Source organism: Hyla sarda, chromosome 3 (genome assembly GCF_029499605.1).
Source record: "Hyla sarda isolate aHylSar1 chromosome 3, aHylSar1.hap1, whole genome shotgun sequence".
NCBI lineage: Eukaryota > Metazoa > Chordata > Amphibia > Anura > Hylidae > Hyla > Hyla sarda.
In genome coordinates, this window is record NC_079191.1 from 298,890,969 (window position 1) to 298,914,218 (window position 23,250).

At 43.6% G+C, this 23,250-nt stretch overlaps 1 protein-coding gene across 5 annotated transcripts in view; it reads right to left on the minus strand.

Moving 5' to 3' along the window:
- Positions 1–3,210: 3,210 nt before the first annotated feature.
- Positions 3,211–23,250, minus strand: part of GNG4 (G protein subunit gamma 4) — a 141,996-nt gene continuing 121,956 nt past the window's right edge. For all 5 annotated transcript variants that reach the window (XM_056566948.1, XM_056566947.1, XM_056566946.1 and 2 more), the window contains one exon: positions 3,211–3,976. In XM_056566948.1, coding sequence (XP_056422923.1) covers positions 3,848–3,976 — 129 coding nt within the window. In that variant the 3' untranslated portion in view covers positions 3,211–3,847. The remainder of the gene's footprint in view (positions 3,977–23,250) is intronic.

The following is a 23,250-nucleotide window of genomic DNA, read 5'->3' on the forward strand; positions in this document are numbered from 1 at the left end:
GCAGTTTTTATAATGGGGTCATATGTGGGGTATTTCTAATATGAAGGCCAATCAAATCCACTTCAAAACTTAACTGGTCCCTGAAAAATTCTGATTTAGAAAATTTTGTGAAAAATTGGAAAATTGCTGCTATACTTTGAAGCCCTCTGATGTCTTTCAAAAGTAAAAACATGTCAACTTTATGATGCAATCATAAAGTAGACATATTGTATATGTGAATCAATATATAATTTATTTGGGATGTCCATTTTCCTTATAAGCAGAGAGTTTGAAAGTTAAAAAAATGCAAAATTTCCAAATTTTTTATAAAATTTGGGAATTTTTCAACAAGAAATGATGCAAGTATCGACAAAATTTTACCAATAACATAAAGTAGAATATGTCACAAATCATCTCCGGATCAGAATGAAAAATAAAAGCATCCCAGAGTTATTAATGCTTATAGTGACAGTGGTCAGATTAGCAAAAAAGGCCTGTGTCCTGAGCATGCGTCCTTAAGAGGTTAAAATGGCCATGTGGCTTATTATATATTGGGGAGACTTTACAATATATGAAAGATTCTTTAAAGGAAATCTGTAGTGTGAAATAACTTATCCCCTATATGAAGGATAGGGCATAAGTTATAGATCGCAGGGGGTCCAGGGGCTGGGACCCCCTGCGATCTTCTGTATGGGGCCCTGACATTCTGCAGAAAGGGAGCGTTTCGTCCCCACTAATGGCTGGCTGTCATAGGCAGGACATAGAGATACATGGAGGGGCCATGTATCTCTATGTCCTGCCTATGACAGCCAGCCATTAGTGCCTTTATTTACAGTGGCGTCGTGAAGATAAAACCTGGACTGCTATAGACTGAAACCGTATCCTCTTTTGCAAAAAAACATGTTCTGTTTGGGATTCAACCAAAGTTAGATTTAACTAGAAATTCTTTGTGGTACGTACACTGTCCCAACTGCTGGTGTGATGACCTAAGGAGCCATTGCATGAGAATATCTCTACCAGATTGCAATACTTCCTTGGCCTGCTCAGATTTAGACTTAAAGGGGTATTCCAGGAATTTTTTTTTATTTGACTGTGTGCTCATTATATAGTGTCTGTACCTGTGTGTGATTTTCACCCCAATATTTATTTTTACCAGCATACAAAATGACTGTTGTCTCAGATTTTTCTGAGAGCGATCGCTTGGTGTGACCGCTTGGTGGGAGAGAGATCAATCTGCAACTAATGCAACAGCTGTAGGCACCCTGATTGAAAACCACAGGTCTTTTGAATGGATGCAGATCCTTTTTGTTTCAATGGCTAGGGTGGCTGATATGTGGGAGGGAGGAAATTAGAATTATGGGATTTGTAGACAAAAAAGAAAAACTCAAAGAGGAAATACCAGTTCACAAAAAGCTAGCCACAATGTTATGGTAATTTCACAACATAGCCATTTAGCCCCAAGACAAGCGCAGATCCTTCCTAAGCATGTCCATTACTGTCTGGCAGGTACGTACTAAAATCACCTTATAGCTAATAACCCCTTTAATTGCCTATTAAAGGGGCGCTCCACCCCTAGATATCTTATCCACTATCCAAAGGATAGACTCCCTCAATGCAAGTCTATAGGAGGGCCACCCCCCATAGACTTGCATTGAGGTGGTTGGCGTCACATCATGAGGGGCGTGGCCATGACATCACGAACCCCAACGCCTGCTCCAAGCGTTCGAAACAAAATGTTCTGAATGCTGGGGCATTCAGAGGAGTACCCCTTTAAGCATTTATTGGGAGCCAACTTTTGTAACCTACCCATTTGCAGAATCTACAGGCTTAGCTGTAAAATCTGTGAGCATATATGATGCAATATGGAACCTGTATGTCTCCATACTTGAAAGTATCTCATCTTGCATCCAGGTAACTAGAGCCTCCTCAGTTTACAGCCCCTACTAAGTTATACAGTACTCTTCAGTAAACTTATTATTTTGCTTTAATATTCTAAATCACTTACATATATCACCATTGCATTCACACGTATAAAATTTCAATACATTGTTAAGTTTATAAATTTGATTTCAGCAACTTCTTCTTGGTGCATTTTTTTTTTTTTTTTTTTTTTTGTCAATGGGTGTTAAATGAAGCTTCTATGTGGGCAACTGCTACAAAATGTATGGTAGTCAACTTAATTTTCATTATACAGTTAATACATTTTATTTGCAGAAATCCCTTTAAGTGTCAAAATGTAAAAACCTTTATATGCTTAAAATGTCAAACCATAAACCAATGCGTTAAGAAACATTTTTAACAGAAGACTTCATTTTAAACCAATTACAGTGACTCCCCGACCTACGATGGCCCCGACATATGATGAAATCGACATACGATGCTTTTTTATGTCGGGGCAATCGCATTAACTGCTATCCGGCAGCGCAAAATGCTTAAGCTGCTGCTGGATAGCAGCTTAATGTTCCCCGTGTGGTGCGGTAAGTATTACTTACCCCTCCACGATGCTCCGGGGTGCCCTTCGGGTCCAGCGCTGGTCTTCCGGTGTCTTCTCGGCCCTCTCCGATGACGTCAATACGCTGCTGTGCACGTCATCCAATAGGAATGGCGTACGCAACGGCGTAATGACGTCGCTACGCAGGCCCAGTAAGGCCTTGCGGAAGACAGCAGAGGACCGGAGAAGACAGCAGAGGACCGGAGAAGACAGCGGAGGACCGGAGAAGACAGCGGAGAGCCCAGCGGAGGCCCGGGGACACCATCTCGAGCGGCGGGGACAGGTGAGTACAGCTTCCTATACTTTACATTGCACGAATCCCTCAACATATGATGGATTTGACAAACGATGGCTCGTTTGGAACAAATTACCATCGTATGTTGAGGGACCACTGTAGATATTTTCTGCCTACTTTGAGTGTAAATTTATCATGTATGGTGTCCAAGAGAAGAGGAGGTAAATAACTCTTAAAAGGCAACTCCACACAAAATGCACATTCCCGTATTTTTATTGTATCACCGATATACCTGTGTTGGTATTTTACATTTCGGCCAGGCAATACTAATTTCCCCCTCCCTAGTTATATTTACAATAAAAACAGATACGCCTTATATTTCTAAAACAGATATTTAATTCCTAACCGGGACAATAACACTGCATCAGTTATCCTAACAACCACACGTTTTGTCTTCTTGTTATTTTTTCTTTTTTTTTTTATCGACATAGCTGTCTATATCTCCATATATATATATATATATATATATATATATATATATATATATATATATATATATATATATATATATGTGTGTGTGTGTGTGTGTGTGTATCTACAACAGAAGAAAATGCACTCAATAACAAATACAGTAAAACCTTTCCAAAAGACCACCTCTTTGAAAAGACTATCCTCTTAACCAAAATGGATATTTGGTATAAGATTATGCTTTCTTTGATAAGACTATCCCCCTAGAAAAAATGTTGTGCAATTGTGGGTGGTCATCTCAAGGAGGTTTCACTGTACATAGAAAATTAAGAAATATAATTATACTCACCCAACTACACCCAAAAAAGGTCTTGATTTTGGTTGTAGACTGAATTCTGTTTAAATCCAGAATGGCTTAATAGTACTCAATATAGTGTTTTAAAAATAACATTATAATAACTGCATTGTATCATCTGTAGAGCCTCACAGTCTCACTAAAAGATATCTAATACAATACTTCATAGATGCAAGTTAATAAATCACCAATAATAATCTTGTTTCTCCAGATTCTTTGTAATACCTCTAAAGTTTATGTGTACGCTGTAATTTAAAGAAAAAGTCCCATAATAATAATAATAACATGCATAATGTCAATTGAAGAACAAAAAAACACTTTAAAGAATATTGCAAAAAAATTTCTTCTCTCTAAATGGATTTTCTGAGGCAGGCACAGGAAGAATAAGTGGATCTTCTCTAACGTGAGCATCACAATAGGCCATCAAATCTGCTGCAGCTTTGGATATCTAGAAAGAATAACAGTATTTTCATAAGTTTTGAGCAAAAGCAAGACATTACACAAAATATTTAAAAAAGTGTTGCAATAGTGCATTTCATAGGCTAATCTAAAGTAAACCCCAGTCAGTGCAAGGTTGCACTAGATTTATCAGGAAACACATGCCTTGCCAACTCAACGAGCGAGGCAGAGATGGTCAAAAAGTTGCAAAAATTTATATGCAAAGTAGGAGCCTCCACAAAAATTATGAAACTTACTCGGCAGTTTAAGCCAGGCGCAGGCATGATAAATGCCGCCCTATGTGAATGGTCTTTCTTCAGATAGATCCCAATAAAAGTACGAAAAACATCCACTAAAATATTTTGATACAGCCACATATATTGGGTAATAGCCCAAGAGTGAATAAGTATCAATTATCAAACAACATAAATATTTGTGCCACCCATTAATATGTAAAGGGTAACCATAGGTTTAATAGTCAGGCACCACGTTAATTAATCACGGCTTACCCATAGTAATGGGCCATAACAGCGACTGCCCATTCCCAGATGTAGGGGAGAATGGGCAGTCACTGGCATAGTTGCCAAAAGTCATATGAACCAGATCACAAAAGGAACATGATTCATGGTAATCTGCAACAAGAAATGGATAGTGGTGAATATGATTGTACAAAAATGTATAAGTAGTGAAAATGTTGGATAAAAGACATAAGTAGACACAAAGTGGAAATGGGTCTGTTGAGGCAACCGGAGGGTGGATCTCTCCGCAATCTCACTTCAGCCTGGACCACACTAAAACTTACTTAGATCTAAGTTATTAAGCTATTTATAAAGAACATGTTACATATTTAGAATGTTGAGAAATTGTATAAAAACTATTAAAAAGGACAGCACAGTCAGACAAAGCTAACAACCAAAAAAATGCATATAAGAAACTAACCCTATACACTAGGGCCACCAGTATATACTACATATACCTATGTTACAACAAAAATGCAGCAATTCCTAAATACACGTGCACAGATGAACACTAAAAAATTCTAGCGTCACTAGATCAACATATGGCAAATGGGAAATAGCATACAAGACCCGCATTGAGTGAAAATACTTCCTCTTGGGTAAACAGGTAAGTATACAATGAGCATTTCCACATGCAGATCCAGTGACCTCCCCTGCGCACATACCCTCACAGTCTGTCAATACCCCAACGCTGTTTCACCGTTAGGCATCCTCAGGACTCCCATGTTCTCGGTGCTCGATTGCTGCAGCATGCATATGCCAAGCTGCAGCAAGTACCAAGCTCCGAGGCGACGGCATCTCGGAACTTGCAGTACTGTATGTGTACTTAGGTTGGTATTTGCTCATCGTGTTTACTAAGTACTATTATTCTATAGTCAGGCTTTATCTGTATATGTATACAATTATTGCACTTGCACTTTTTGAGTCTGGCGTCTTACATGGGGGGGGGGGGGCTTTCCCAGGCAACAAGCACCTTAAATTTTTTGAGAATTTTTATCGAAGTGCTGTTCTTCCTTATAATTTATGACATATGGTTGTGTTTTGACCTGATTACTCTCTCTAGCCTCCGTGATGTCGCCTATCTGTATCTATATCTCTTTTTTTAATATATTTTTTTAAATACTTGTCTTAATAAAAATGTCTTTTTGCACTAATTTTGTGAGTAGCTCCATTTCTTTTGGCTTGTTATACCAGGTGTATGGGCAGGGAGAGAGAAAGAGGCATTGATGAGTGTTAAAGTGTTGAGGCAGGGAGAGACATCTGAATGCTTAGGCTTTAAAATCTCAAATAAGATCGTATTTTGATACCTTAAATAGAAAACCGGTGATTACAGAATGTATGTAATGCCCGGACAGGTGTGGACCCACTGTGACACTTAACAGTTTGGCATAGGGCCAAACTTGGGAGCAAAGTCTCAGTGTTCCCCTGGTTTTCACCCTTTATCCCGCTTCAGGATGCGGTCTTAGCTGCAGAAGAACACCAGGTTGCTGCTACATGAGTGGTCTAGTAAGTAGCAGCTGGCCAAGCAGGCCAGAATACCCTGGAGCAAAGCATCGGGGATACAGCCAGGCATAGGCGTGCGCAGCCTATTGCATTAGGGTGTGCACCCTAAAGCACAACTCGCCGCGCGCGTGCATATCTATATATATATATATATATATATATATATATATATATATTATACTTCCCCCACATTAGGTGCAGTACAGTTCCCCCACATTAGGTTGGCAATACAGTTCCCCCACATTAGGTTGGCAGTATAGTTCCCCCACATTAGGTTGACAGTACAGTTCCCCCCACATTAGGTTGACCGTACAGTTTCCCCACATTAGGTGCAGTACAGTTCCCCCACATTAGGTTGGCAATACAGTTCCCCCACATTAGGTTGGCAGTATAGTTCCCCCACATTAGGTTGGCAGTACAGTTCCCCCACATTAGGTTGGCAGTACAGTTCCCCCACATTAGGTGCAGTATAGTTCCCCCACATTAGGTTGGCAGTACAGTTCCCCCACATTAGGTTGGCAATACAGTTCCCCCACATTAGGTGCAGTGGCATCTCTAGCTTTCAAATTTTTATTTTTTTTTGGGGGGGGGGGGGCACACTGGGGGCCAGGACAAAAGTAGGGGGGATTATAACAACGCTACATGTATCCACATGAAAAAGAAGTGAAATGTCACTTATTTTCTGTGCAGTTTTCAAAGCTGTCACCGCACACTGTTTGGCAAATAAATTGGTGTGGCTTCTGCACCATAAACCATGCAGTCTATGTAAACATGCCTTTAAAGGGTTTGTCCCATTTATAAAGATAACCCCTATCCACAGTATAGGGGATAACAAGCAGATAGGTTGGAGACTGACTGCTGGAGTCCCTGCCGACCCTGAGGATGTAGACACAGTTGTCCCTGGAGTGAACAGTGCGTACCACACCTGCGCCGCCACGCCCTTTCCATAGACTCGCATTGAGGGGCATGGTCATTACCCGCAGTGCACACACAGCATTTGGAACTCAAAGTTCCGAATGCTGGCCAGTGGAGTACCCCTTTAAAGGGAACCAATCATCAGATTTTACCCTATAACACGCTTGGCAAAGCGTTATATAGGGTAAAATCTTTATTTTCACCATTCCCGGGGGACGCTCCTGCCCCCAGGGATGGTGAAGATATGAAGTTATAAACTAGTCACTGCCGCCGCCGCCGTAAGGCGCGTCTGTAAGACACGCTTATAGTGAAATAAGTTCTGCACCAGGCGGCTGGGCTTGCGCTCGGCACTGTCCCCGGGCAAATGAGTGATGGACAGTCCGGCACCAATTTCAGTTGGGGGGCTCCTTGACGACGCCACTGGTCCCTGGGCTTGATTAGGGTGTGCCCAGGCACACCCGGCACACCCCGTGCGCACGCCTATGCAGCCAGGTGAGAGCGAGCAGACACTGGAAATGTAAGAACACAGCAGGCAGAGTCAGACGCCGCAGGGCAGACCAGGTGATTTAGCAGAGCTGGTGCTGTAAAAACAGCAGAGCTGAATAAATCAGGTGCACAGAGAGAGGCCTAGTCAAACAGTCCAAGATGATACAGCGGAGAGGCTAAACAGGAGCAGAGGGATCAGGCAGAGATGAAGTCAGGAACAGGCAAAGTTCAGGAAACTAGATTGCAGGAACACAGCAGATAACACCTTTGCTTGAAGAAACTACAATATTGCTCAGACAATAAGAGCGCCCTCAAATAGTTGATGTCAATCAGGGATCGAAGGGGGAGCAAAATCAGAGTTGCGCATGACCCATTAAAGAAGCAGACCTTGTGTAACTCCTACTGTATGCACCAGACACTGTCACCACCTTAGCCAGAGGGAACAGTCCGGAGCCTGCAGCCAGGAGGAGGAGCCGTGCGCGTCTGCCAACCGCCAGCATTACAGTTTGCCCCCTCACATCCCTTCTTCTCGGTTCTGACGTGCTGGAAGAATCTCTTGAGAAGATTCGGAAAACATTGAAGATAGAAAAATATATGGGAGTGGCCTCCAGTTCTCTCCAAACAATGTAAAAAACTGCTAAAAAGATCCAAATGTGTAACTTACACTTAGTGGGTGGCCTGATTTGACCAGTCAGAAATAGACCACAGCTTATCTCAAAGGGGATGGCCTTTCATTGAAACCATTAGGAGTGAGCGTATCTAGCTTGAATATAAAAAAAAAAACTCTCTCTTTTACATAAAAGGGAAAATCTCCTTAAATGTTAATTAGTAATTCTGGGTCCACATTATGGCATTAAAAGTGATGTGAGACACTATGATTTCAATAACAGTGTTAAATACAAAATGTATGTGAGTTTATTCTTTTTCTTAATGTTTGTGAGGCCCTCCTGAATCCCACAGGGACATTTTAGAACATATATAACAAGATCACTTCCGCTGTCTATATGGGATTTTATTTATATTTCCTCTCTTGTTGCATGACTAATAATAGACTTTGTTCCGTGTTTCACATTTATAGGTGCCACATTTTTTATTCCCGCAACAGGACGCATATACACGTACATGGATCTTGTGGGTACTGCCCAGTGTACTCACCAGATCGTGGGAGGGAGCTCCCTCTGTCCCCCTCTGCAGCACCCCGTGGCGCGATCGCGGAGTGCTGCGTGTAATCCCCGGCAGGTGGGGGTCTGCCACACTGCCGGACAGAAGTAAACTTTGGTCACGGCAGTTTAACACTTAAAGCCACGGTTGGAAGTGACCGTGAGCTGTAAGTAGGGTGCTGCTTGTTACCTTGGCAGCCTAAGGTCTTACAAAGACCCCCAGGTCTGCCTCAGTAACTGCCAGTTCAGGACGTGCCTGAGGCACATCCTGATATACTGCCTGACAGTGTAAAATTGTCTGTAAAGCAAATTATGAATTTTTAACACTGACATTGTAATAATTTGTCTGTACCCCCTAGGAAATACCTTAAGGGGTCTAGTTTTTAAAATGGGGTCATTTAGGTGGAGGTTCCATGTTCTACCAACTCTAAGTTTCTGCAAACCTTGCATACACATAAAAATAGATGTACTTTTCAAATTTCAAAAATATTCTAAATTTCAAATTACGTTGTTAAGCTTCTAATTAATTTAAAATGTTAATAAAAAATAAATAAATGCTGCCAAAATAAAGTAGACATCTTAAGGTATAAGTTTGATAAACTATTTGCTCAGTAAGTATAAATATATGCAACCTATTATCAATCCCTTAAAGGGGTACTCCGGTGGTCAAGCTGTTTTTCCGTTTTTGACTTACCCTATTAGTTTTGTTTCATTTCTATTTTTGTTGTTTAGCCTACTCAATTTCCATTCTTTGTTGTCTTTTCATCCCCCACTTTGTTTTCCTATCTTTGCTTCTATTTCCTGTTTCTTGCTGTGCTGAAAACTACAAATCCCAGCATGCCACATGCCTTGCTGGTTTGGGGCGGCTCCTTTTTTTTTGTTTGTTTGTTCCGCCCTTTACTCATCCTACTATTTTACGGGTTGGCCCCCTTATACACAGCACACTAATATAAATCAGCCCTGGTTGAGATACACTGTCATACATGCCCAAAAGGGACTACAACTCCCAGCATGTGTCATTCAGGAGTCTTCAGTCTGTGGTATAACACCAGCATGCTGCCTCTGTAGTCTACTGGGGGTTGTAGTTCACCACACCTCTGTAGGGCATACACCAGTGTTTCCCAACCAGGGTGCCTCCAGGTGTTGCAAAACTACAACTCCCAGCATGCCCTGACAGCCTTTGGGCAAGCTGGGAGTTGTGGTTTTGCAACAGCTGGAGGCATACTGGTTGGGAAACACTGGTGTAACATGATGTGTATGCTGAATAGGCTAGAACAGTGTTTCCCAACCAGTGTGCCTCCAGCTGTTGCAAATCTACAACTCCCAGCATGCCCAAAGTCTGTCAGGGCACGCTGGGAGTTGTAGTTTTACAACAGCTGGAGGCACACTGGTTTGTAAACACTAGCATACACACACACACACACACACAACAGGGACTACAACTCCCTGCATGTGTCATTCAGGAGTCCCCCCTCCCCCTTCACATATAGAGATCATTCCCAGTATGATATTTATTCCCCTGAAGTCCATACATCCCCAGCCCATGCACCTTGTCATCCTCCCCTTCAGATAACACTTATTTTCTCTGTGTTCCTTCTCCTGTGCAGACCTGCGTCCTTAGAATACAGAGCAGGGGGGAGGGGAGGTGAGGAGCTGTGTACTCAGCTGGATAAGATGAGGGGGCATGGCTTATTTTTCTCACGCAGACAGAGAAAAAAAAGAAGCTGTGACATCTTGTCCACAACAGACTCACAACTGTGGACAACAGTAAAAGAAAACCCTCTGAACTACAGACCTTCCTGCCCAACAAACAGGTAAGCAAAACACACACATGACAAAACGTAGTGTGAACCCAGCCTAAGGGCTTGTTTTTGCATCACCAATTGCACTTAGTAATGACATCAATCATTTCATAACAAAAAAAAAAAAAATATATATATATATATATATATTTGTGGGGTGAAATTGAAAAAAAATTAATAAAAAAAAGTAATTTTGAAAATTTTGGGGCTTCCGTTTCTACACAGTGCAATTTTCGGGAAAAATGACACCTTATCTTTATTCTGTAGGTCCATACAGTCACAAGGATACCCAATTTATGTAGGTTTTATTTTATTTTACTACTTCAAAAGAATTATATATACATGCACCAAAATGTGTATTTTTAAAATTGTCATGTTCTAATCCCTATAAATATAACTTTTTTATTGATCCGCATACAGGGCTATATGAGGGCTCATTTTTTGTGCCCTCATGTAGCCCAGTATGCAGAAAAACTAAAAAAAGTTATAGAGGTCAGAAAATGACAATTTTAACCCCTTAAGGACCAAGGACGTACAGGTACGTCCTTGGTCCTGCTCCCGTGATATAACGCGGGGTTACACGGTAACCCTGCATCATATCACGGCGGGCCCGGGGTCATAGTGAAGCCGGGACCCGCCGCTAATAGCGTGCAGCGCCCATCGCGGCGCAGCGAGCTATTAACCCTTTAGCTGCGCGCTCAGAGCTGAGCCGCGTGGCTAAAAGTGAAAGTAAAAGCTGCCGGTTAACTCAGTGGGCTGTTCGGGATAGCCGCGGCGAAATCGCGGCATCCCGAACAGCTTACAGGACAGCGGGAGGGCCCCTACCTGCCTCCTCGCTGTCCGATCGCCGAATGACTGCTCAGTGCCTGAGATCCAGGCATGAGCAGTCAAGCGTCAGAATCATCGATCACTGGTTTCTTATGAAAAACCAGTGATCAATGATAAAGATCAGTGTGTGCAGTGTTATAGGTCCCTATGGGAGCTATAACACTGCAAAAAAAAAGTGGGAAAAAAAAGTGAATGAATATCATTTAACCCCTCCCCTATTAAAAGTTTGAATCACCTCCCTTTTCCCATAAAAAAAAAACAGTGAAATAAAAATAAACATATATGGTATCACCGCGTGCAGAAATGTCCGAATTATAAAAATATATAGTTACCGTATTTATCGGCGTATAACACGCACTTTTTAGGCTAAAATTTTTAGCCTAAAGTCTGTGTGCGTGTTATACGCCGATACACCCCCAGGAAAGGCAGGTGGAGAGAGGCCGTCGCTGCCCGCTTCTCTCCCCCTGCCTTTCCTGGGGTCTAGAGCGCTGCTGTCGGCCCTTCTCTCCCCCTAGCTATCGGCGCCGCTGCCCGTTCTGTCCCCCTGACTATCGGTGCCGGCGCCGATAGCCAGGGGGAGAGAAGCGGCGCCGACAGCCAGGGGGAGAGAAGGGGCAGCGGCACCCATTGCCGGCCCCGTTGCCTCCCCCCATCCCCGGTGGCATAATTACCTGAGTCCGGTCCGCGCTGCTGCAGGCCTCCGGCGTGCGTCCCCAGCGTCGTTGCTATGCACGGCGCGGCGCTCTGACGTCATGCGCCGCGCCGTTCAGCGCATAGCAATGACGCCGGGGACGCACGACGGAGGCCTGGAGCAGCGCGGACCGGACTCAGGTAATTATGCCACCGGGGATGGGGGGAGGCAACGGGGCAGCGGCGCCGGCAATGGGTGCCGCTGCCCCTTCTCTCCCCCTGGCTGTCGGCGCCGCTTCTCTCCCCCTGGCTATCGGCGCCGGCAATGGGGCGCCGGCACCGATAGTCAGGGGGACAGAACGGGCAGCAGCGCCAATAGCTAGGGGGAGAGAAGGGCCGACAGCAGCGCTCTAGACCCCAGGAAAGGCAGGGGGAGAGAAGCGGGCAGCGACGGCCTCTCTCCCCCTGCCTTTCCTGGGGGTATATCGGGGTATACACGCGCACCCTCATTTTTTCATGGATATTTGGGTAAAAAACTTTTTTTTACCCAAATATCCTTGGTAAAATGAGGGTGCGTGTTATAGGCCGGTGCGTGGTATACCCCGATAAATACGGTAATTAAACCGCTCGGTCAATGGCATACGCGCAAAAAAATTCCAAAGTCCAAAATAGTGCATTTTTGGTCACTTTTAATATAATAAAAAAATGAATAAAAAGCGATCAATAAGTCCTATCAATGCAAAAATGGTACCGTTAAAAACTTCAGATCACGGCGCAAAAAATGAGCCCTCATACCGCCCATAAATGGAAAAATAAAAAAGTTATAGGGTTCAGAAGATGACAATTTTAAACGTATTAATTTTCCTGCATGCAGTTATGATTTTTTCCAGAAGTACGACAAAATCAAACCTATATACGTAGGGTATCATTTTAATCGTATGGACCAACAGAATAAAGATAAGGTGCCATTTTTACCGAAAAATTTACTACGTAGAAACAGAAGCCTCCAAAAGTTACAAAACAGCGTTATTTTTTCAATTTTGTCGCACAATTTTTTTTTCCGTTTCACCGTAGATTTTTGGGCAAAATGACTGATGTCATTACAAAGTAGAATTGGTGGTGCAAAAAATAAGCAATCATATGGATTTTTAGGTGCAAAATTGAAAGAGTTATGATTTTTTAAAGGCAAGGGGCAAAAAACGAAAATGCAAAAACGGAAAAAACCCCGGTCCTTAAGGGGTTAAACATACTAATTTTGGTGCATTTAGTTATAATTTTTGTTTTGGTACGACTTTTTGATCGCTTTTTATTAGTTTTTTATGGTATATGAAGCGACCAAAAATGCACAATGTTTTTTTTTAAGTGTACGCCATAGACCGTGCGGTTTAGCTAACCTTTTATTTTAATATATAACCTACAGGAACCCACCAATAAATATAATACACAATAATGAATGTACAACACGAACACAACACCCCCCTAAAATGCATAAACACACAAGACATGATTAAATTATAGAGTGGTGGGGGAACATCAATGTGTATGTATATATATATATATATGTATATATATATATATATATATATATATATATACATATATATATATATATATATATATATATATATATATATATATATATATAGGCAACAGCGCTTAGATTCAAATATATACTTAATAAATATGGAGTATACAGTAGGGATCGACTGATTATCGGTTTGGACGATATTATCGGCCGATATTCACGATTTTGGACACTATCTGTATCGGCAATTACCTTGCCTCCAGCTGTTGCAAAAGTACAACTCCCAGCATGTACGGTCTGTCAGTACGTGCTGGGAGTTGTAGTTTTGAAACAGCTGGAGGTTTGCCCCCCCCCCATGAGGAACATACAGGGTACATTCAAACGGGCAGGTTTACAGTAAGTTTCCTGCTTCAAGTATGAGCTGCGGCAAATTTTTTGCCGCAGCGCATACTCCTAGCGGTAAGCTTACTGTAAACCGCCGCCAGTGTGAATGTACCCTAAAAACACTACACTAACACATAATAAAGGGTAAAACACTACATATACAGCCCCTTAAACTGTCCCCCCAATAAAAATGAAAAATTTATTGTACGGCAGGGTTTCCAAAACGGAGCCTCCAGCTGTTGCAAAACAACACCTCCCAGCATTTCCGGACAGCCACTGATTGTCCAGGCATGCTGGGAATTTGACAACAGCTGGAGGCACCCTATTTGGGAATCACTGGCGTAGAATACCGCTATGTGCACCCCTATGCAATCCCTAATTTAGTCCTCAAATGCGCATGGCGCTCTCTCACTTTGGAGCCCTGTCGTTTTTCAAGGCAACAGTTTAGTGCCACATATGGGGTATTCCCGTACTGGGGAGAAATTGCACTACAAATTTTGGGGGCTTTTTCTCCTTTTACCCCTTATGAAAAAGAAAGGTTGGGGTCTACACCAGCCTGTTAGTGTAAAAAAAAAAATTTTTACACTGACATGCTGGTGTTGCCCCATACTTTTTATTTTCATAAGAGGTAAAAGGAAAAAGAGACCCCCAAAATTTGTTACGCAATTTCTCCTGAGTACGGAAATACCCCATATGTGAGCGTAAAATGTTCAGGGGGTGCACAACAAGGCTCAGGAGTGAGAGCGCACATGTACATTTGAGGCCTAAATTGGTGATTTGCACAGGGGTGACCCCATTTTGGAAACTTCACCCCTCACGGAACGTAACAAGGGGTAGAGTGAGCCTTAACACCCCACACGTGTTTGACGAATTTTCATTAAAGTTGGATGGGAAAATGAAAAAAAAAAACTGTTTTCACTAAAATGCTGATGTTACCCCAAATTTTTCATTTTTACAAGGGAAAATAGGAAAAAAGTCCGCCATAATTTGTAGCCCCATTTCTTCTGAGTAAGAACATACCCCATATGTGGATGTGAAGTCCTCTGCGGGCAAACTACAATGCTCAGAAGAGAAGGAGCGCCATTGGGATATTGAAGAGAAAATTTGTCCGGAATTGGAGGCCACATGTGTTTACAAAGCCCCCATGGTACCAGAACAGTGGAACCCCCAACATGTGACCCCATTTTGGAAACTACACCCCTCACGTATTGTAGTAAGGGGTACAGTGAGCATTTACGCCTGCCCCACAGGGGTCAGACATGATTTTTGAAACAGTGGTCTGTGAAAATGAAAAATTAAATTTTTCATTTGCTCAGCCCACTGTTCCAAAGATCTGTCAAATGCCAGTGGGGTGTAAATGCTCACTGCACCCCTTATTAAATTATGTAAGGGGTGTAGTTTCCAAAATGGGGTCACATGTGGGGGGGGGGGGGGGGTCCACTGTTCTAGTACCACAGGGGGCTTTGTAAACGCACATGGCCCCTGACTTCCATTCCAAACAAATTCACTCTTCAAAAGCTCAATGGCGCTCCTCCTCTTCTGAGCATTGTAGTTCGACCGCAGAGCACTTGACGTCCACACATTGGGGGTAATTTTCTCCTATTACCCCTTGTAAAAATTTTACATTTGTGGAAAAAACAGCATTTTAGTGAATTTTTTTTATTTTATTTACACATCCAACTTTAACCCGTTAAGGACCCAGCCATTTTACACCTTAGGACCACTGACCACTGTCACTTTAAACATTAATAACTCTGGAATGCTTTTAGTTATCATTCTGATTCCGAGATAGTTTTTTCGTGACATATTCTACTTTAACATAGTGGTAAAATTTTTTGGTAACTTGCATCCTTTCTTGGTGAAAAATCCCACAATTTGATGAAAAATTAGAAAATTTTGCATTTTTCTAACTTTGAAGCATTCTGCTTGTAAGGAAAATGGATATTCCAAATAAATTTTTTTTTGATTCACATATACAATATGTCCACTTTATGTTTGCATCATAAAATTGATGAGTTTTTACTTTTGGAAGACACCAGAGGGCTTCAAAGTTCAGCAGCAATTTTCCAATTTTTCACAAAATTTCCAAACTCACTATTTTTCAGGGACCAGTTCAGTGGATTTGAAGGGTCTTCATCTTAGAAATACTCCACAAAGGACCCCATTATAAAAACTGCACCCCCCAAAGTATTCAAAATGACATTCAGTCAGCGTTTTAACCTTTTAGATGTTTCACAGGAATAGCAGCAAAGTGAAGGAGAAAATTCACAATCTTCATTTTTTACACTTGCATGTTCTTGTAGACCCAATTTTTGAATTTTTACAAGGGGTAAAAGGAGAAAATTTATACTTGTATTTGTAGCCCAATTTCTCTCGAGTAAGCACATACCTCATATGTCTATGTAAAGTGTTCGGCGGTCGCAGTAGAGGGCTCAGAAGCGAAGGAGCGACAAGGGGATTTTGGAGAGTACGTTTTTTCTGAAATGGTTTTTGGGGGGCATGTTGCATTTAGGAAGCCCCTATGGTGCCAGAACAGCAAAAAAAACAAAAAAAAAAAACACATGGCATACCATTTGGAAACTAGACCCCTTGAGGAACGTAACAAGGAATAAAGTGAGCCTTAATACCCCACAGGGGTTTCACGACTTCTGCATATGTAAAAAAAAAAATTTTTTCACTAAAATGTGTGTTTCCTCCCCCCAAATTTCACATTTTTGCAAGGGTTAATAGCAGAAAATCCCCCCCCAAAATTTTTAACCCCATCTCTTCTGAGTATGGAGGAACCCCATAAGTTGACCTGAAGTGCACTACGGGCGAACTACAATGCTCAGAAGAGAAGGAGTCATATTTGGGTTTTTGAGAACAAATTTTGGTCGGGGGGCATGTCGCATTTAGGAAGCCCCTATGGTGCCAGAACAGCAAAAACCCCTCCCATGGCATACCATTTTGGAATCTAGACCCCTTGAGGAACGTAACAAGGAATAAAGTGAGCCTTAATACCCCACAAGGGTTTCACGACTTTTGCATATGTAAAAAAAAATAAAAAATTCACTTAAATGTGTGTTTCCCCCCCAAATTTCACATTTTTGCAAGGCTTAAAAGCAGAAAATACCCCCCAAAATTTGTAACCCCATTTCTTCTGAGTATGGAAATACCCCATGTGAGGACGTCAAGTGCCCTGCGGTCGAACTACAATGCTCAGAAGAGGAGCGCCATTGAGCTTTTGAAGAGTGAATTTGTTTGGAATGGTTGCCAGGGGCCATGTGCATTTACAAAGCCCCCCGTGGTGCCAGAACAGTGGACCCCCCCACATGTGACCCCATTTTGAAACTACAAAAGTGAGTATTTACACCCCACTGGCATTTGACAGATCTTTGGAACAGTGGGCTGAGCAAATGAAAAATAAAGTTTTTCATTTTCACGGACCACTGTTCCAAAAATCTGTCAGACACCTGTGGGGCGTAAATGCTCACTGTACCCCTTATTACATTATGTGGGGGGTGTAGTTTCCAAAATGGGGGTCACATGTGGGGGGGGGGTCCATTGTTCTGGCACTATGGGGGCTTTGTAAACACACATGGCCTTCAATTCCGGACACATTTTCTCTTCAAAATCCCAATGGCCCTCTTCTGAGCATTGTAGTTTGCCCGCCGAGGACTTTACATCCACATTTGGGGTATTTTCTTACTCAGAAGAAATGGGGTTACAAATTTTGGTTTTTTGTTTTTCCTATTTTCCCTTGTGAAAATGAAAAATTTAGGGTAACACCAGCATTTTAGTGAAAAAAAAGATTTTTTTTTCATTTTTCCCATCCAACTTTAACGAAAATTTTTCAAACACCTGTGGGGTGTTAAGGCTCACTATACCCCTTGTTACATTCCGTGAGGGGTGTAGTTTCCAAAATGGAGCACATGTCGGTATGTATTTTTTTGCGTTAATGTCAGAGCAGCTGTAAAATTAGCCACCCCTCTGCAAATCACCAATTTAGGCTTCAAATGTACATGTGCGCTCTCACTCTTGAGCCTTGTTATGCGCCCGCAGATAATTTTACGCCCACATCTGGGGTATTTCCGTAATCAGGAGAAATTGCGTTACAAATTTTGGGGGTCTTTTTTTCCTTTTACCTCTTGTGAAAATAAAAAAGTAAAGGGCAACACCAGCTTGTTAGTGTAAAAAAAATTTTTTTTTTACACTAGCAGGCTGGTGTAGACCCCACATTTGATTTTTCATAAGGGGTAAAAGGAGAAAAAGCCCCCCAAAATTTGTAGTGTAATTTCTCCCGAGTACGGAGATACCCAATATGTGGCCCTAAACTGTTTCCTTGAAATACGACAGGGCTCCGAAGTAAGAGAGCGCCATGCGCATTTGAGGACTGAATTAGGAATTGCATAGGGTGGACATAGGGGTATTCTACGCCAGTGATTCCCAAACAGGGTGCCTCCAGCTGTTGCTAAACTCCCAGCATGCCTGGACAGTCAGTGGCTATCCGGAAATAATGGGAGTTGTTGTTTTGCAACAGCTCGAGGCTCCGTTTTGGAAACACTGACGTACAATACGTTTTTAATTTTTATTGGGGGGACAGTGTAAGGGGGTGTATATGTAGTGTTTTTCCCTTTATCATGTATTAGTGTAGTGTAGCGTTTTTAGGGTACATTCGCACTGGCGGTGGTTTACAGTGAGTTCCCTGCTAGGAGTTTGCGCTGCGGCGAAAAATTTGCCACAGCTCATACTTGAAGCAGAAAACTTACTGTAAGCCTGCCTGTGTGAATGTACCCTGTACGTTCACATGGGGGGGGCAAACCTCCAGCTGTTTCAAAACTACAACTCCCAGCATATACTGACAGACCATGCAGGCTGGGAGTTGTACTTTTGCAACAGCTGGAGGCACACTGGTTGGAAAACCTTCAGTTATGTTCTGTTATCTAACTCAATATTTTCCAACCAGTGTGCCTCCAGCTGTTGCAAAACTACAACTCCCAGCATGTACTGATCACCGAAGGGCATGCTGGGAGATGTAGTTATGCAACAGCTGGAGGGATCACAACTACAACTCCCAGCATGCTGGGATTTGCAGCTTTGCAACATCTGGAGAGTTACAGTAGAGAGACCACTGCAAACTGTGGCCCTCCAGATGCTGCAAAACTACAAATCCCAGCTTGCCCAGACAGCAAACAGTTGTGTGGGCATGCTGGGAGTTGTAGTTTTGCAACATCTGGAGTGCTACAGTATAGAGACCACTATATAGTGGTCTCGGACTGCAGCCCTCCAGATGTTGCTAGGCAAGTTACCAGCTTCCATCGGATCCAGGGACCCTGCTGCACGGCATTGCCGCCCGCCGATCTCCGACACCGATCGTCGCCCGCCGATCTCCGACACTGATCGTCGCCCGCAGCCTCCGCAGATCGGTAAGTGGACTCCGGCACCGGTCCTCTGTCGCTTCCCCGTTCTGCCCCGCCTATTGTGGGTAGGCAGGACGGGGAAGTTAACCCCCCCGCCCCCGATCTGCTATTGGTGGTCGTGTCTAGACCACCAATAGCAGGGATAGGAGGGGTGGCACCTCTGCCACCTTACTCCTATCTCTCCAGGGGGATTGTGGGTGTCTTAGACACCCGCGATCCCCCTTATATTCCGGGTCACCGGGTCACCATAGACCCGTAATGACCCGGAATCGTGCAAATCGCAAGTGTGAATTCACTTGCGATTTGCGCCGATCGCCGACATGACCCCCCTGGGCATTTGCGCGGGATGACTGGTCATCGATATCAGCAGTCACCCCGGTCCGGTCCCCACCCGGCGCGCGGCAGGGACCGAAATTCCCACGGACGTACGCGTACGTCCTTGGTCCTTAACTACCAGGATGCTTAGACGTACGCGTACATCCATGGTCCTTAAGGGGTTAAGCACATTAAATTTAGCAAATCTGACCTGTGTCACCTTATGCATTAATAACTCTGAGATGTTTTTACTTATTCGTCTGATTCTCAGATTGTTTTTTCATGACATATTCTACTTTAATATACCGTATATACTCGAGTATAAGCCGACCCAAATATAAGCCGAGGCCCCTAATTTCACCCCAAAAACCGAGGAAAAGTTATTGACTTGGCTATAAGCCTTGGGTGGGAAATACATCATCCCCCCCATGTCATCATCCAGACCCCGGCATCATCCAGACCCCGCCATCATCCAGACCCCCGTCATCATCACCGCCTGTCAATCCCTTCAGCCATCGGCTGTCCGGGCATGCTGGGAGTTGTAGTTTTGAAACCTCTGGAGGCCCGCAGGTTGAAGACCACTGCGGCCTTCGTCATCATCCAGACCCCCATCATCATCCCCCCCCCCTCATCATCACCGCCTGTCAATCCCTTTATCAGTGGTCTTCAACCTGCGGACCTCCAGATGTTGCAAAACTACAACTTCCAGCATGCCCAGACAGCCATCGGCTGTCCGGGCATGCTAGGAGTTGTAGTTTTGAAACCTCTGGAGGTCCGCAGGTTGAAGACCACTGCGGCCTTCGTCATCATCCAGACCCCACCTTTAGTTTTCTACTCACCTCCCATCTATGCTGCAGGGATCGTCTGGTGGGGAGGGTTAGTCGTTCCGGGCTGTCCATTTTCACCGGGGAGGCCCTCTTCTCCGCGCTCCGGGCCTGCCCCGGATTAATGACGTTGCCTTGACGACGACGCACAGGGAGCTCGTGACCTCATAGCCCGCCCCCCTTATGACGTCACGCCCCACCCCCTCAATGCAAGTCTATGAGAGGGGGCGTGGCGGATTTTAGGGGCTTCCGTTTCTATGCAGTGCATTTTGTGGTAAAAATAACACCCTACTTATATAGGTTTGATTTAGCCCTATCTATGGAAAAAATTATAACTACATGCACGAAAATGAATACGTTTAAAAATGTCCTCTTCTGACCCCTATAACTTTTTTATTTTTCTGCTTACGGGCATGTATGAGGGCTCATTTTTTCCAGCGTGATCTGAAGATTTTATTGGTACATATTTGCTTTGATCAGACTTTTTGAAAGCTTTCTATTAAAAAAATTTATGGCGTAAAAAGTGACCCAAAATACGCAATTTGGGATTATTATTTTTTTTTTACATGTACGTCCATTAACCGTGCAGTTTAATTAACTATATATTTTTATAGTTCGGACATTTACGCACGCGGCAATGTCACATAAGTTCATATTTATTTACTTATTTTTTTATTGCAGTGATCAGCATTACCGGTGCTCCACTGCTCCTGCCTGGATCTCAGGCACGGAGCAGTGAATTAACGATCGGACAAAAAGAAGGCAGGTAGGGACCCTACTCGTGCCCTAACAGCTGATCGGAACACTGCAGTTTCCCCGCGGTGGTCCCAATCAGCACGTGAATTCCCAGAAAAGTGGAAAACAAATTATGTGTTAGGTAAGAAGGGGATAAAAGGGTATGAGGGGGGCATAAAAGTTAAAATAAGAATGATTCAGGGGTGTTAGGGGAATGTTAGGGCAGTAGGGCATAAAGGGGTCTGGTACATAAAAGTGAAAATAAGAATGATGCAGGGGTCTTGGGGGGGGTTACGGCAGAAGGGGATAAACAGTTCTGAGGGGCAGGAAAGTGTAAAGAAGAATGATGCAGGGGTCTTGGTAGGTGGATGGTATTAGGGCAGAAGGGGATGGAGGGGTATGGGGGGCAGAAAAGTGTAAAGAAGAATGATGCAGAAGTCTTGGGGGGCAGAGAAGTCTAGAGGAGGACATAGGGGTCAGAGGACTCTGAATGAGGTCTTAGGGGTCAGGGGGGGCAGATGTGTCTGGGGGTATCTATAGGAACGGGGGAAAGAGGGGTCTGGGGGGACTTAAGGCCCATCCATATTGAGGACATTGCTCTGGCGGAAATCTGCTTGCAGCAGAATCCAAATGTTTTCAATGGTTTTCTGCTGCTCAGTGCATACTGTGGAATCGCCACAGTGGAATTCCCCCAGCAGAATGGACGTAAATCCCAAGAACGAACATGTTAGTTCTTTGGGTGGATGTCCATTCTACTGGTGGAATTCCGTTGGACTGCATTGTCATCTATAGAGATGGCGCACATCTGTGTAGTCCTACTGCCAATGGCTTCAGCAGTGCCTGCAGCAAGCGGACTAAATGTCCACAGTGTGAAGAAGCACTTAGGGGTCTGCAGGAGGAGGTGAATATGGGTCTGGGGGGGAGTACAGGGGTGGGATTCTGACAAACAGAGGAAACAGTGTCTGGCAGTATTATTTTAGGGGTCATGATGTCTGGCAGGGTTATAATGATTTTTGTTGTCATACAGAGGATGAGGATCTGCTAACAAAGTGACCAATGATGTGCAGGCATCAAACTCTGCAGAGAAGATATAGCTGAAAGAAGATAAAGACCAGAGGAAGATGAAGAGTAAAGACAACAGAGAAGACGTCTCCTGTGAGTCATTATACAATTGTGTTTTCTCCTGACTGTCCCCTCAGAGCTGGAGTCACTTGCAATTTCTGCAGTGATGACGGGTGACACTGTACCACAATCTGTGTTACAAAACCAACTCCCATAATGCCTAAAGCTTTGCAAAAGCTGGAGAGCCACTTAAACCAAGTAAATTTTAGAGTATGCAGCCTATTTTATTTTAATGGGTGAATGACTTCTGCGACACCCACTGTAAAAAAAAAATACGTAGTTCAATATGCCAGAGCCTATTTTTGCTCTTAGTCTGACCCTGTTGTTTCAAAACTACAGTTCCCATCATGCTCTTCTGTCTGCATGATGGCAGTTGTAGTTTTGCAACAGCTGGAGAATTCATATGGGGGGGGGTGGACCTCATTCATTGTTTTAACCCCTTAACGACGCAGGGCGTATATTTACGTCCTGCGCCGGCTCCCGCGATATGAAGCGGGATCGCGCCGCGATCCTGCATCATATCACTTCGGTCCCGGCGCTCATCAACGGCCGAGACCCGCGGCTAATACCACACATCGCCGATCGCGGCGATGTGCGGTATTAACCCTTTAGAAGCGGCGGTCAAAGCTGACCGCCGCTTCTAAAGTGAAACTCAAAGTATCCCGGCTGCTCAGTCGGGCTGTTCGGGACCGCCGCGGTGAAATCGCGGCGTCCCGAACAGCTGATCGGACACCGGGAGGGCCCTTACCTGCCTCCTCGGTGTCCGATCGACGAATGACTGCTCCGTGCCTGAGATCCAGGCAGGAGCAGTCAAGCGCCGATAATGCTGATCACAGGCGTGTTAATACACGCCAGTGATCAGCATAGGAGATCAGTGTGTGCAGTGTTATAGGTCCCTATGGGACCTATAACACTGCAAAAAAAATGTAAAAAAAAAGTGTTAATAAAGGTCATTTAACCCCTTCCCTAATAAAAGTTTGAATCACCCCCCTTTTCCCATAAAAAAAATAAAAGTGTAAAAAAATAAATAAACAAACATATGTGGTATCGCCGCGTGCGTAAATGTCCAAACTATAAAAATATATCATTAATTAAACCGCACCGTCAATGGCGTATGCGCAAAAAAATTCCAAAGTCC